This window comes from Myotis nattereri (genome assembly GCF_964212035.1).
Source record: "Myotis nattereri genome assembly, chromosome: 8".
Taxonomy (NCBI): Eukaryota; Metazoa; Chordata; class Mammalia; order Chiroptera; family Vespertilionidae; genus Myotis; species Myotis nattereri.
Window position 1 is genome coordinate 35,401,924 of NC_138083.1, and position 13,320 is coordinate 35,415,243.

The following is a 13,320-nucleotide window of genomic DNA, read 5'->3' on the forward strand; positions in this document are numbered from 1 at the left end:
TTTAATTCTATATCTATAGCTATTCATATCAATATCTATATTTGTTCATATTTATCTACTTTCATATCTGTGTTTATATTTTTTCTGTCTTTCTCCAAAGAAGGAATGTAACATTTTGGCTTACAGCATGAGTTCTGGATCTGGACTGCATGGTTTCAATCCCAGCTCTCCATTTATAGGAGAGTGCTTTTAAGGAGCTGTAATTTTAAACATAGTACATATTTAAAGTCTAACAGTATATCCCTGGAGTTTGTTGTTCATCCCGTGACAGGGAGCTTAGTATAGCGGAGGGAGCCCAGGACTGGAGGTTAGGAACCCATCCCAGTTGCCCCTCACACTAGCAGTGTGCCCTTAAGGGGTCACTTTCCTTCCCTGTATAATGGGTGTGTAGCAGACCCTCTCTTAGTTTCTAGGAAGATACCATTTGGTCATGGTTGTGTTAGCACTTCCAAACTGTACTGCACTAAATGCACTGTACAGATGAAAGGATTTTCTTATGTGGCTAACAATATGCGTGTGTAAGCTGTGGCAGCACCTGCCTTTGCAGAATAGCTGACTCTAAGGGCAGACCCAGGCATCTCCCTGGAATGCCTCAGGAGGGGGATGAAGTGAGGTCCTCTCATCTCCACCACATGGCACCTTCTGACCTCAGCCTGGCTTCCCTGGCAAACAGAGTGGCCTAGCAGATGATTATAAGATGAGGAATTATTTCTCTTTTGGGCCAGGTTTGTGGTCATGTCAGGGAGGTCTGGGATGGGTCCCAGGAATTTTTGACAAGCCTCACGGAGCTCTGATACAGGTGGCCTCTGGGTCACACTTGGCATAAACTGATGGCCCATACTTGACAAAGGAAATTCTGGCATCCCACTTCTGCCTTTCCTGGCCAGTACTTCAAAAGGTTTATAGCCTTCTCCCATTAACTGTCTGACCCAGTGTGCTGCTCCAGTTTTGAGGAATGAGTATTTGAAGGGAGACTACAATAATAAGCCATTTTTGTCTTACATCGTAGCCAAAGACTCGTGATTAAGTCAGGAAATGTCACAGGGCAAGGGTACACGACAGTGACCTGTTCACCTGGCTGCGCTGACACTTACCACAATGTTCCTGCATGTATAGACCGATCCTGCCTCAGTGGGAAGCTGTTTTCCTTACCTTGTTTTATTATATTTCATAAATTATGAAATAAGCTATTTTAAATAGAATGGCAGCCAAGGCTTACGTTCCAGTGCGTCAGTACTCTGCCCCAGTTTGAGACATTCTTGCAGACTTGGGCAGAGGAGTAAAAGTCTCCCATCAACTAGGGCTGCCCCGTTGGCCTGTTTCAACAGCAGCCCCACATAGACAACCACTGAGGCCCTCCCCACTAGTGGTAATGTTCTGCCAATGCATTGTTTGGAGTCAGCCCATCAGGCTCCAAAGTCTGACATTCTCTGGAATGCAGTTTGCTTGAGCCCTAAGAATTACTTCAGCTTCCTATTTTGGTCCTCTGGTATTTGTGGTGGCAAGTTTAGGCAGTCCTTAGAGTGTATTTCCTGAGAAGCCTGTTGTGTTAGACAGGAGTATACTGCCCTTTCTAATGTCCTTTGAAACTAAACTTCTACATTGAGTATAGTGCAGTCAGGAGGTTCGGATTCTAGACTTTGCAAGTAATTTTTTTTTTTTTACTCACCTGAGGATATGTTTTTATTTTTATTTATTTGTTTGTTTGCTTATTCCTCACCTGAGGACATGCTGAGAGAGAGAAAAACATGGATCGATTGCCTTCCATACGCATCCCAATCAGGGATCAAACCCACAATCCAGTTACGTGCCCTGACCAAGAATCCAACTGTCAACCTTTTAGTGCACAGGATGACACTCTAACCCACTGAGCACTCTGACCAGGCTGTTTTTATTGATTTTAGCAAGAGAGGAAGGAAGGCCCTACATGCCCTGACTGGGAATGGAACCCACAACATTTTGGTGTATGGAACAATGCTCCAACCAAATGAGCCACACCTGCCAGGGCCAAGTAAACATTTTATAACCTTAGGCAAGTCCCTGCCCACTGGTCCTCAGTGTCCTATCTGTACAGCCCCAGAGGTGGGCCAAGTGGCCCTTTTCAACGCTTACTGCCCCGTTGTCACTTGAGCAAGTGTCCTGATTTCATGGGGGATAGTGTCTTTCTTTCCTAGGAGTGGTCAGACCCTGTGACCTTGTGATTGGGCCTTGTGATTGGCTCTGCTATTCTGGAGAACTTGGAGAAAGGGGCTGCTCAAGTCCTTCCTGATACCTAAGAAATCATTGCCTCTCCCTGGTAGCTTCCTCTGGCCAGTGCCATAAGGCTTTTCTCTTGTAAGTGGACCTGGAGACTTTGGGTGCGGAAAAAACACTTGTGTCACTACTGGAGTCACCACTGGAATCCAGAGGAAAGAGAAGAGTACCAAGGAGCAGGTTTCAACGGCCTCTCTCATGGCTGCTCCTTGTAGCTCCCACCACGCCTCACTTGGCTCATATCCTCCATCATAGATTAGTGCATTCTCAGATGTACAGTCCTCCCTCGCCTGTGGTCTCTGCTAGACCCTAGCAGTACCCATCCCCCCTCTAGGAAAGTGCAAAGTAGTAAGAAAACTTCCTGACCTAGACCCCAGGGGCCCTGAGCTCCGAGATACTGCAGGGGCTCCCATAAATAAACCAGAAGTTTCCTCACAACCCCCAGCTCACCTATGACAAGGCACATCTCTGAAAGGAGAATGGATACAGAGGAAGTAATATAACCATCTAAGATCAGGTGTTGTTAGTAAAAATACGGTTATTCCTCTGTTGGGAAGACCGAGAGAGGAGTGTGGTCTCAGAATAGAGAGCTACGGTGGGGGACGTGGGGACAGAGTTAGGTTTGGTTGCTGAGGGATAAATCGTGAGTCAGTGCCTTCAACAAGATGTGGGGCTTCCGCCTGCCCTGCAATGATGCTGTTTGTGTGTTCACATCCCCCTCATCTCGCTGTCCCCTAAGTCGGGGTAAGTTCTCTTCCTATGTTACTCAGGAAACTCAGAAAGCAGAGACAGTAGAATCAGGACAAGGACAGGTATGGGTAGGTCCAAGCCCCCTCTTCTACAGGGCAGGTGATGAATGATGACAAGCCTGCCCCACAATATCCAAGCAACTAACCGATGCCTGTGCCTTGCAGAACTGCTGGAACTGTGGCCGCAAAGCCAGCGAGACCTGCAGCGGCTGCAATATCGCACGATACTGCGGCTCTTTCTGCCAACATAAGGACTGGGAGCGGCACCACCGCCTCTGTGGCCAGAACCTGCACGGCCAGAGTCCCCACAGCCAGAGCCGGCCCCTGCTTCCTGGAGGGAGGTCAGCCAGGTCTGCCGATTGCAGCGTGCCAAGCCCAGCACTGGACAAGACCTCAGCAACCACCTCGCGCTCCTCAACACCTGCCTCTGTGACAGCCATCGACAGCAACGGACTCTGAGCCCAGGCTCCTTCCCCCTGATGACCTCACAGCACAGGGCCGGACCAGTACAAGTAGCTGCTGGGTCATCAGCAAGAAGTGAAGTGGAGGCAGAAAGAGTCCCAGCCCAGCAAACATTGCTTCGCAGCCTCTCCAGACACCTGCCCGCTTCCCATCTGTGTCCTTGGGGGAAATGGGGTGCCGTCCTTTCTGCACACAGGCAGTTGGTGGAGCTGCCTCTTCCATGGCTTTCTGGTTTGTTCCTCTCCCAGCTGGGGCTGGCGTGGCGGGCACCTTTTCAGTGTAGACCACCAGCTCCCCTCCCTGCCTCTTGAGGCAGCAGACTATGTGCCCGGCCAGGCTGGAGGCAGCTGGCCCCATGCACTGTCTCCTGCTCCACTGTCCTCCCGCAGCAGAGGCCTGGAGGCTGCGAGCAGGCTGGGGAGAGTCCTGACAGGGAGTGGCCCCCCTCGTCCCCAGCAGCTTCATGAGCCCATTTCCACCCTCAGCAGATGCCACTGATTGGCCCAGGGGGACTTCGGGGAAGCAAAAAGCAGCACTCAGGGCTCCCTTGACCCTGCTGTTCAGACTTGTTAAAATTCTCAGAAACCACAGGAAAGTCACCATTTTAGGAAAAGCACCCATAACAATAAAAAATAAATAAAACTTTCACCAAGCATCACAGATCATCTTGGACAAGGTTTTCTAACCTGCCTGGCTTCTTCAGTTTAGGACCCAGTTTTCTCCCTCTCTGATTTGATTTTGCTTGTGCAGAAAAGTTTCCAGCACTTGGATTGGTCTGAGGAAGAACGAGACTCAGGTGTAGATTAGTCTGTTCTGAGCATTTTGGCCAACTACTATCATCAAGTTATTGAATGGATCGTCTGTTGGAAACTCAGAACCTCTTGTCACCGCTTGGCTGTTTGCACAGTCATCTTGTTCTGTGTCTTGTCTCAGACCGCGTGTGTCCAGATCACAGTGTGGATCGGTCTCTATCTGGCACCTCTGAAGCCGCAGTTGCCCCGTAAAATGTGATATGGTGTGACTAGGACTCGCCTCACTAATCAGGGCCTGGTTACTTCTGAGCAGCCCTCATGGACCATAAAGAATTCTTCAGACCTCATGGTTTCATGTCATTATACATAACTGCATCAGCTTACTGTTGGGCACACAATCTCAGACTCCCTTCTCGTGTGTTTGATAGATACCCATTTTGAGCTAAGAAATTTTGTGAAATGTGAGAACCATTTTGAGAGAACCTGACCAGTTTTCCTTCCTGTCTTCAGGGAGGTTTCCAGCTATTGACTTGGCGCTCCCAATATGACATCACCTAACCCTGTTTTAAAGTGTTCAGAACTGCCCCACACATTTTCCCTGACCTTTCTACTCTCCACCTCGCCTCCAGCACCTTCTCTCCCCACGGAATCAGTTGGGATGAGTTGGTCAGCTCTACTCCTGCTGGCACTTGAGAGCCCTGCTTTAGATAGCCACCTTTTGTGCACTGACAAGAGTGAAATAGAAGCTCTCATCCTATAAAGGAAAAGTAATCAGCATAGGTAGCATTGTCCTTGCTTTAAGAATTTCTAGTCCCTAATTGACCTTACTGAAGGATGTTTTGTCTTATAAAGAAACGTAATACAAGGCACCTTTAAAATACCTGTATTTCCATTGCACAAAGTAAAGTATACACAGAGAAGGAATAACAGTAATGTTACGTTGATTTAGAACTCTAAACTGCAGTACTTGTGGGGTGTTCTGACTTTAACAGGGATGAAGTCAGCACCCCTGATGGGACTTGCCTATATTTTCATAAGATACGGAATGTCCCCCAAGGAGGTCATGGGGCCTATAAATCGGTTTACAGCAAGAGGGTGTCTCGAGGTGTTCACTGGGTCTGCCCTCAGCTCACTCACTGTCTTTCCATTGGCAAATCAGATGAACACCTAGGCAGGTTCTTTAAAATATATATATAATTTTTATTTTTTAAAAATTGATTTCAGAGAGGAAGGGAGAGGGAGAGAAAGATAGAAACATCAGTGATGAGAGAGAATCATCAATCGGCTGCCTCCTGCACGCCCCCCACTGGGGATCGAGCTTGAAACCCAGGCATGTGCCCCTGACAGGAATCAAACCTGGGACCCTTCAGTCCATAGGCTGACGCTCGATGTACTGAGCCAAACCAGCTAGGACGGGATTCTTTAATCTGACTAGACAGGGTAGATCAGATTTTTCCTGGTTGGAATAAAGACCAAAACCAACAAAATATTATCATAGCTCGATGTCATTTTCTTAAGCTAAGGCATAGGTTTAGTTGTGCAGGTTCTAGCTGGCTCTTTGTGGGCTGTGGTTCCAATGACAGCTTAGTTTTCAGAGTTTTTGTGATGCTATTCAATACTGCTTTGCTCATGTCCTACCCAAAGTCCAAGCTGAAAACCTCGGCAGTATTTGGTCAGTTTCACACACTGGTTGCAGGCATCTGTTCAAGACTTACTATTTAGATGGAAAGAATCCCTTTCTCTAATTTCCTGTCTGAAATTCCCCAGCTCTCTAAATGGGAGGAGGTGATGGCACTGGCAGTGTTTTGGGATGGGGTGATGGCACTGGAGAGGCAGGGTTGAGTCTGAGTTCCCCACTTGATTTCCAGTTTCTGCTAATATCACCCCAGCTACCAGGTGGGGGTTCAAGTTCAGGCTTCCCACCTTCATCTAGTTGGATTTTAAATATTTTTATATATAATCAGGTTTCTTAGAGGACCACCTTTTATAGCTAATATTTGGGGGGACAAAAGGTAGAAGGTTTCAGGGTGATGGTACTGAAAGTGTTATTAAGGCAGTCACAGGCTCTTCAATGTTACCCTAGAAATCAAAAGCAAATATGACACATGTTGACCAGTGTCACCCCAATAAATTTAATAAATTAAAAAAAAAAACTGATACAAGCCTGCCCAACGGTCAGAGCACATCTGGAGGATGAGGCCAGTGTTGAGGGATGCTGACAAGTGATGGGACATCATTGTCTTATCCAGTGAAGAATGGTCGCAGGAACCAGAGAAGACCAAAAGTGACCGGTGTGGGTGCGTTAGATGTTCCAAGGGATACTTGAGGGCTGGCCCCTCAGATCTTCAGTCGCCTTCTGGGTCCCCACTGCCTGCAGCATGCCTGGCTCTACCTCGTGGTGGAAACTGAGTCTGTTCATTTCACCTGTGCAGGAATAGCCACCCCCTTCTGAGATGTGAGTACTCCACTTTGGGGGGCTCTTCAGCTCCAGGGGCCCAGGGCCATAAGGTCACAGAGTGAGTGGATCTTTTCCTGGACAGTGCGGAGTGGTGTGTGTGTCTCAATGGATCTAAGTCTGGAAACAGGACACATCTACCCAGCATGGGGATGTCCAACACTGGCTGCAGTGCCCATCCAGGCCAGCTGTTCTACCAGGAGCCCCTCACTTCTTGGTGTCAATGTGAGCATCTTCAGCTTCTAGACAGAGTCTACACTTGACTTTGTGCAGCCTGTTCCAAAGTCAAATTGATACCCAGTGCTTTCACCTGCTTGCAAGGAGTGTAGACCTTGTTCTTGGTAGCTCCAGAAAAGATCTCAGCAAGTGGATCTGAAGGTTCATCAACTGAGATTGGAATTGTATGGTGGTGAATTCTTCAGAATGAAAGCATAGGTGATGACCAGCTGGCTGTTTGTCCTGGAAATTGTGGAAGGGATTGTAGATTGAATAAATCATTTAAAATAGAATAAATCTTGGAGGCTTTTTTCAGAACTGGTTTCTAGACTCCCAGGTCAGTTGACCAAGCCAACGTCCTTAAATTTATTATTTTTTAGCTCTTTGCAGAAAACTGGGTGGTGTGTTTGAACCAAATGTAAGAAAAGCCAGAGGAACCTGGGCTGTTTCCACATGGGCCAGACAGCCACTGTCAGGAGGAGTCCTGTCCGGGGTGGGGTGGGTACTGGGCCAGCTGCCCAATAGGGCCCTTCCGACTCTGGGTGCCTAGTTCTTGTAAAGCCAAAATGTTGACTCCCTGCCTCTTTGCCCACATGCTTTGACATGCTCATTTCCAAAGATGATGGTGCAGGCGACCTTGTCCACCGAGGGCCAGAAGGTCAGGAGGCCTGAGGGCAGCGGGCCTTGCATCCTCCCTTCCTTCCGCAGCCACAGAGATGGTGCTTCCCCTGCAGACCCCATCTGGTCGGATCCACTACTGCCCAGCGTACACTCATTGATGCTTATACCAAATAGGGCATGTGTGGCTAGTGGCCGGCAGGGACAACCCTGTCCCTGCGGTGGAGTTGGCAAAGAAGCAGCAATACACATTAGGTGAATGGCTGAAAGAGCTGTTTGGCTAAGAGGCCTTCGGTCCACTTTCATAGCTTTCCAAGTTCCTGATGAGGCTACAAAAGCTCCATTTATGAAAGAAAGCCAATCATGTAAATAAGCCTCCAAGCGTGGTTTTTTAAGGGAGACGATGAATGTGAAACCACCCACAGGATGCGGTAGGGTCTGATTTTTCTGTGCTTTGTCATTTCTCTGATAGGAACTTTTGTTACTTAACTCTGTGCATAACTTATTTAATGTACTGTATAAACGAACCAAAACTGTTAAATATGTATTTAGTTTGTTCTACTTAAAGTAGTCAATAAAAAGGCTATATTCCTTTTTTGACTCAAACTGGAATGCCACTGGGAGGGAAGGTGGTAGGTGCACTCTGAGACATCTGACAGGCAGGCTTCTGCGTCCTCTCCCCTTCCTTCCCCGCTTTGGCGGAGGGTGGGGGTGGAAGTGGGCAGACCTCCAGTGTTCCTTGCTACGGCCTAAAGAGCCACCCAGAGGAATGAAAGCAGGATCTGCTAAAGAGACGGTTCCAGCCGCTAGGCCTACGGGAAGACAGCTGAGGGGCCCAGGCCCCCACTGGGCTGGCTGCTCATGCCCATGAAGGGCCTGTGGATAATGCCAATAACAGCTTACAGACTCCCAATTCCTTGTTAGTTTCTTCACCCTTAAGTGATTTAATAAGGAAACAACCACCACAGAAAGTTTGAAATGTTTCATGTCCTTTTTTTTTTTAATATATTTTTTATTAATTTTTTACAGAGAGGAAGAGAGAGAGATAGTTAGAAACATCGATGAGAGAAACATCAATCAGCTGCCTCCTGCACATCTCCCACTGGGGATGTGCCCGCAACCAAGGTACATGCCCTTGACCGGAATCGAACCTGGGACCCTTCAGTCTGCAGGCTGACGCTCTATCCACTGAGCCAAACCGGTTTCGGCTCATGTCCTTTTTATATTGATGTTAAATCATAAGTTCATTGCCTTCCCGTTTACTTGCTGAATGGGTTGAATGCTTTAATCAAGGCCGTCATGTTCTTAATTCTTCACCTCCTATTGAGCATTTGGATTGCTTTCCCGTTTTCCCTGTCAGCATACTGAATGAATGTCTTCCTTTCCTTGATTTATTTCTCTGGAATAATTTTCTGGGATTTCTAGAACTGAACACTTCTCAGACTCTCGAAGCATATGTTCAAACTGCTTTCCCTGAAAGCCCACCAGTTTGCTGTGCCTCCAACTGGCCGGTCATATTTTCCAGGGCTCTGAGATGGTCTAGCCAGCTTTGTGCAGCTGCACCTGTGTGTATGGAGTCTTTGGCTGTTAGTCCAGTTTCTTAGTCGGTGACCTGAGGGCTCACTTCCTAAGGCTCTGGCCCCAGCCTCACTCTGTTGCCTGAATACCCACCTCTGGCCTCTGCCCTAAACCTACTTCCAAGCAGTCTTGCCCAAGACCCTTGTTGGCACCACCTACTTCACAGGCCTCAAAAATGCATTGAGGGGTCGGTTACTAGATCTCAGAATAGGGAGAAGGGTCTGGCTGTGGCCTTGGCCCCAGAAGGCAAGGTGGGGGCTTAGCTTTGTGATCTTCCATGCACAGGGGACCAACTGCCAGTCTCCACAGCTGCCCAGCACTGCAACCCACCACCCAGATCAATTACAGGATCTCAGCCTTGTGACTGTCAGCTTACCACAAAAAAAACATTTGGTAGCCAAGTCAGGAATCCACGGTCTGCTTTAGCTCTGGAAAAAAGGATCCCAGGGACTCTAGTGATAATATAGTAAAATGCTGTGTTAAATTTCCTATAGAAATGGCAGACTGAAAAATCTGCCATTGCCATAAACACCCAGATGCCGGATAATTTTTTTAAATATTTTTTAAATCTTTATTGTTGAAAGTATAAATTTTAATGAGTGTTCTTGTAACTGCATCGCTGAGGTCACAGATAAAATGTAGGAAATCCCCAAGGGCCAGGAAAAACTTGAGTAAACTGAAGCCTCAGAGGAGGTTAAATACAAAAAGAGGGAGCCTGTGCTGCATGGGAGCAAAAGAAAGTCCGAGAAGTGAAGTTTGAGCAATGAGCTGCCTCACGGGAAGGAGAGACAAGGCTCTGAGCCTACTACAAGGAAACAAGACTGGGACCTCCACAAGGCTAGAGGCAAGATCACTTTGGCTTCAGCCACGGGGCAGAGGGGGGGGCGGGGGGGGGCAGACACATGCCTGTCTGCAAAGGGAACTAAGCAGAAAACCTCTCTCTCTCTGCCCCTGCTTAAAGAAAAAGAAAAAAAAAATCTACCAGAGGCTATTAAGTATGTCTGCTCCCTTCGGATTGAGGTTCAAATTTTCATTACTCTAGAGACCTGAGAATCCCTGGGCTGAGGAATTAAGATGATTCTAGGCTTATAGTATCTCCAAGTGTCTGGCAGAAGCAAAAATCCAAATCCTCTAGAGAAAAATACCAAAATAATCATATTGCATACCAAAGGATTATAAACTATTCAAAAAAGTTACTGAACAGCCAATGAAATGAGTCACTCTAAGCAAGAGTCAGCAGATCAATAAACAATTTAGACCCCTGGGACTTCAGATGTTGTTGTTATCAGATACATAATATGAAGTAACTGAAACCTCAAGAAAAGAAATTGGCAAAAAGTATGAGACTAAAAATAACTAGGCAGACAGCCCTCCCAGAGCCTGTAATCTGGGAGAGACAAAGCAATAATCAAGCTCAAATAAAAATAAAACTAGGCAGATTTGAAAATAGAATTCTGGAAATGGCAATCACTGAAATAAATGCTGGGTGCACTATTCATCGCACAGCAGATTCGATGAACCTGAAAATGAGTGAAGCATTACTGCATGATTCTTTGTCAAAGACAGAGAGATGGAAAATAGGTTATTCCTTCTGGCAGGTAAGTTCCTAGGGGAAAAGCCTTTCAAATGTTACCGAACTCGGAGTCACCGAGCCTGGTCAGCAGTGATTCTCAGTAGGAAGAGAAATAATTGGCCGCAGGCGATAAGATTTCAGAATGAGCAAACACGCATCAATCTAAACCCATCTGGCCCATCTGTGCTTATTCCTAACTGTGGAATTTCAGGGTTCTGAGTTGGGGTATCCAGATCCTCCCTCTGAAGGTTGGGGAAACCAACCACAAACCAACACCCCATTCCCCAGGACAGCTTCAGGCTTCATTGCCTGGTGCCAGGTGCCCTCTTGTGGACAATGCCAGACATGCCCCTTTCCAGCCCTCCATCCACAAGCCAGACTCCTATCCCGGGCACACACCCCAGCAACTTTTCCTTTCTCCTTGGTGCACCTTTCCTGAGCCTTTGCACACCTTTCTGCCCCACAGGTTTAGCTAACATCTCTGGGTGCCTTCCTAGGAAATTCCATAAATGATCAGGCCTTGGCCCCATTGCCATCTACCTTCTGAGGGCTGGGAGCTGGATAGCCCCACCAGAGCCTGTGCTGCGCTCCCATGGCTCTTTCTTGCTGCCCCTTCTGCCATCCTGCAGCCCCAGGGTGTAGCCTCACTCTTTCCTTTGTTAGAGCTACCACTGTCCTCCAGCTCTGAGCGGGTTCCCATCATCAGGATGCCCAAGATCTCTCCCAGCGCTATTCACGCTAGACAGCAAACAGCTGTGTGACCCGGAGCACAGCTCATGGAGCTTCTATGTTTCTTCACCTGTAAACTGGGGGTGCGAATGATGCCTATATCATTGGGCTGTTGTGAAATGTGATCAGATGGGAGTCGCCCTAGCACCCAGGAAGCCCTGTAAACAGGCTGCCAGACAATCTGCTTTTCTCTCTGCCAATGTGATTTCTGAGGATTCATCTGTCCCAGCATCCTGCCTGGACCCTGGTCTTACTCAAGTAGTATTTGTTTTGAGAATGACTTCGTGAAGTCCCACCGAATTCTCAGTTCCTTTGTTTCACCCCGTCAGAGGCTGTTAAGCGCACTAGGTGTTCATATTCCCCATGGAGAGCTGGAGCCAGTGGCAGCCACCTAGACTCTAGCACCTGGCCAGTCCCCACCCAGGACAGGTTTGAATGTGTGCAGGTGAGTCACTGGCACAGGTGGGAGGAAGGTGCAGAGGCAGGTGCAGGGCGTAGATGAAAGGGTCGGGAGTGGCAGCTAGCAGGAGCCAGGAGCTCTACGAGCTTCGGTACTCTGACTATCCTTAACCTGGGTGCTATCACCAACCTGGGACATTTCACCATTCCCAGCACCTGCCACAAAGCAGGTGTCGGTGGCTGTTGAAATGAGCTGCAGAGTCACCAAGAGCAGGGTATTGAGGGCAAGGCTTGAGAAAGATAACCCAGACCTGATGGCTTTGACCTGCTACATAAATAAAGGCTAAGATGATGTTTTTGTAGTGAGCAGGGGTGGGAGGGAGAACAAAGGCCAAGAGTAGGGGTGACTGAGGTCATGAATAGTCCAGCTCATCTGGAATGTTTGAGGGACAGGAGGCCGCACATACTGGGGGTGGGGGCTGATTATAAGGGCCTTGAATGCCGAGTCCAGAAATCAAACTTGACCTTGATACTGAAGGCAGTAGGTAGGGGGGCATTGAAGGGTCTTAGTCAAGGGGTGTGGTCACCATGGCAATGCTTTGAAAGCCCCTTCTGCTGTTCCATTATGGGGAATGGACTGTTAAGAGTGGAGTGGGGGCAAGAAGCCCAATGAAGAGGTTGGCATAGTCTTCCAGGCCAGAGATGATGGTGACCAAGACTTGGGGGTAGGGGGATGGCAAGATGGAGATGGGGGCTTGTGAGAGTAAAGCAGTCCAGCCCCCAACCCACCCACCCAGAAACTTCCATCTGGCAACCTCCTGGCTCACCCCCTCTGGTCTGGCCCCCCTTGGCTTGCCTCCAATCCCTTATCCTCCAAGATCCACCTTCTGCTCCCTTTGCCGTATTCCCACTGCCTGTCTGCCTGAACATCTGTCTGGAGACCCCTACTAATCTCTCACAGCTCAAAGCAAACATCACCATCTTCAAGAGGCCTTCCCTGACCCTCCCCAGCACCTCCAAGCCTTCAGCAAGGGAGGGAGGACACAGCCCCTCCCCTTTTTTTTAGGTGTTAACTTTTACAACTCCATTCAGAGAGGCAGGCAAGGGTGCAAAATCTAAGGAGACCCTTGAGAGGTGTCAGCTTGAGGATTTCAGTATCTTTGCTCTAAGATGGCAATGGGAAGTTTGTTTTGTTTTGAGGATTTGCTGTTGCTTTTTTGTGGAAAGAGCGGAAACATTAGAACACAGAACAGAAAGCACATTTACCCTAAGTGGGCTTCTTCTCTAGCAAGCCCACCCCGAGCTGTGGGCGCAGGAGCTGGCAGCGGTTTCTAGGAACACTCAGCAGTCTGGGAAGTTGGGTGGCAGGAGAGCAGCCTGGCATAGTGCTGGCCAAGGAGTCTCAACCCCTGCAGGGGTCACTGGGGAGAAACCTCGGGGAAAACCCTACCTGGAGTCCCAGTCTAGGTCATCTACCCTGAGCTGCCACCATCTGAGCTGTATTCCTGGCCATGCCCCTGTGCCCAGCAAGGACCT

At 48.3% G+C, this 13,320-nt stretch overlaps 1 protein-coding gene across 2 annotated transcripts in view; it reads left to right on the top strand.

Moving 5' to 3' along the window:
• The window catches only part of CBFA2T2 (CBFA2/RUNX1 partner transcriptional co-repressor 2), a 165,484-nt gene extending 160,872 nt beyond the window's left edge, over positions 1 to 4,612 (top strand). Inside the window, exon 11 of one of the 2 annotated variants that reach the window (XM_081097004.1) lies at positions 3,168 to 4,612. In XM_081097004.1, coding sequence (XP_080953130.1) covers positions 3,168 to 3,461 — 294 coding nt within the window. In that variant the 3' untranslated portion in view covers positions 3,462 to 4,612. The remainder of the gene's footprint in view (positions 1 to 3,167) is intronic. The other variant, XM_081097005.1, reaches the window with a different exon arrangement.
• The last annotated feature ends 8,708 nt before the right edge of the window (positions 4,613 to 13,320 follow it).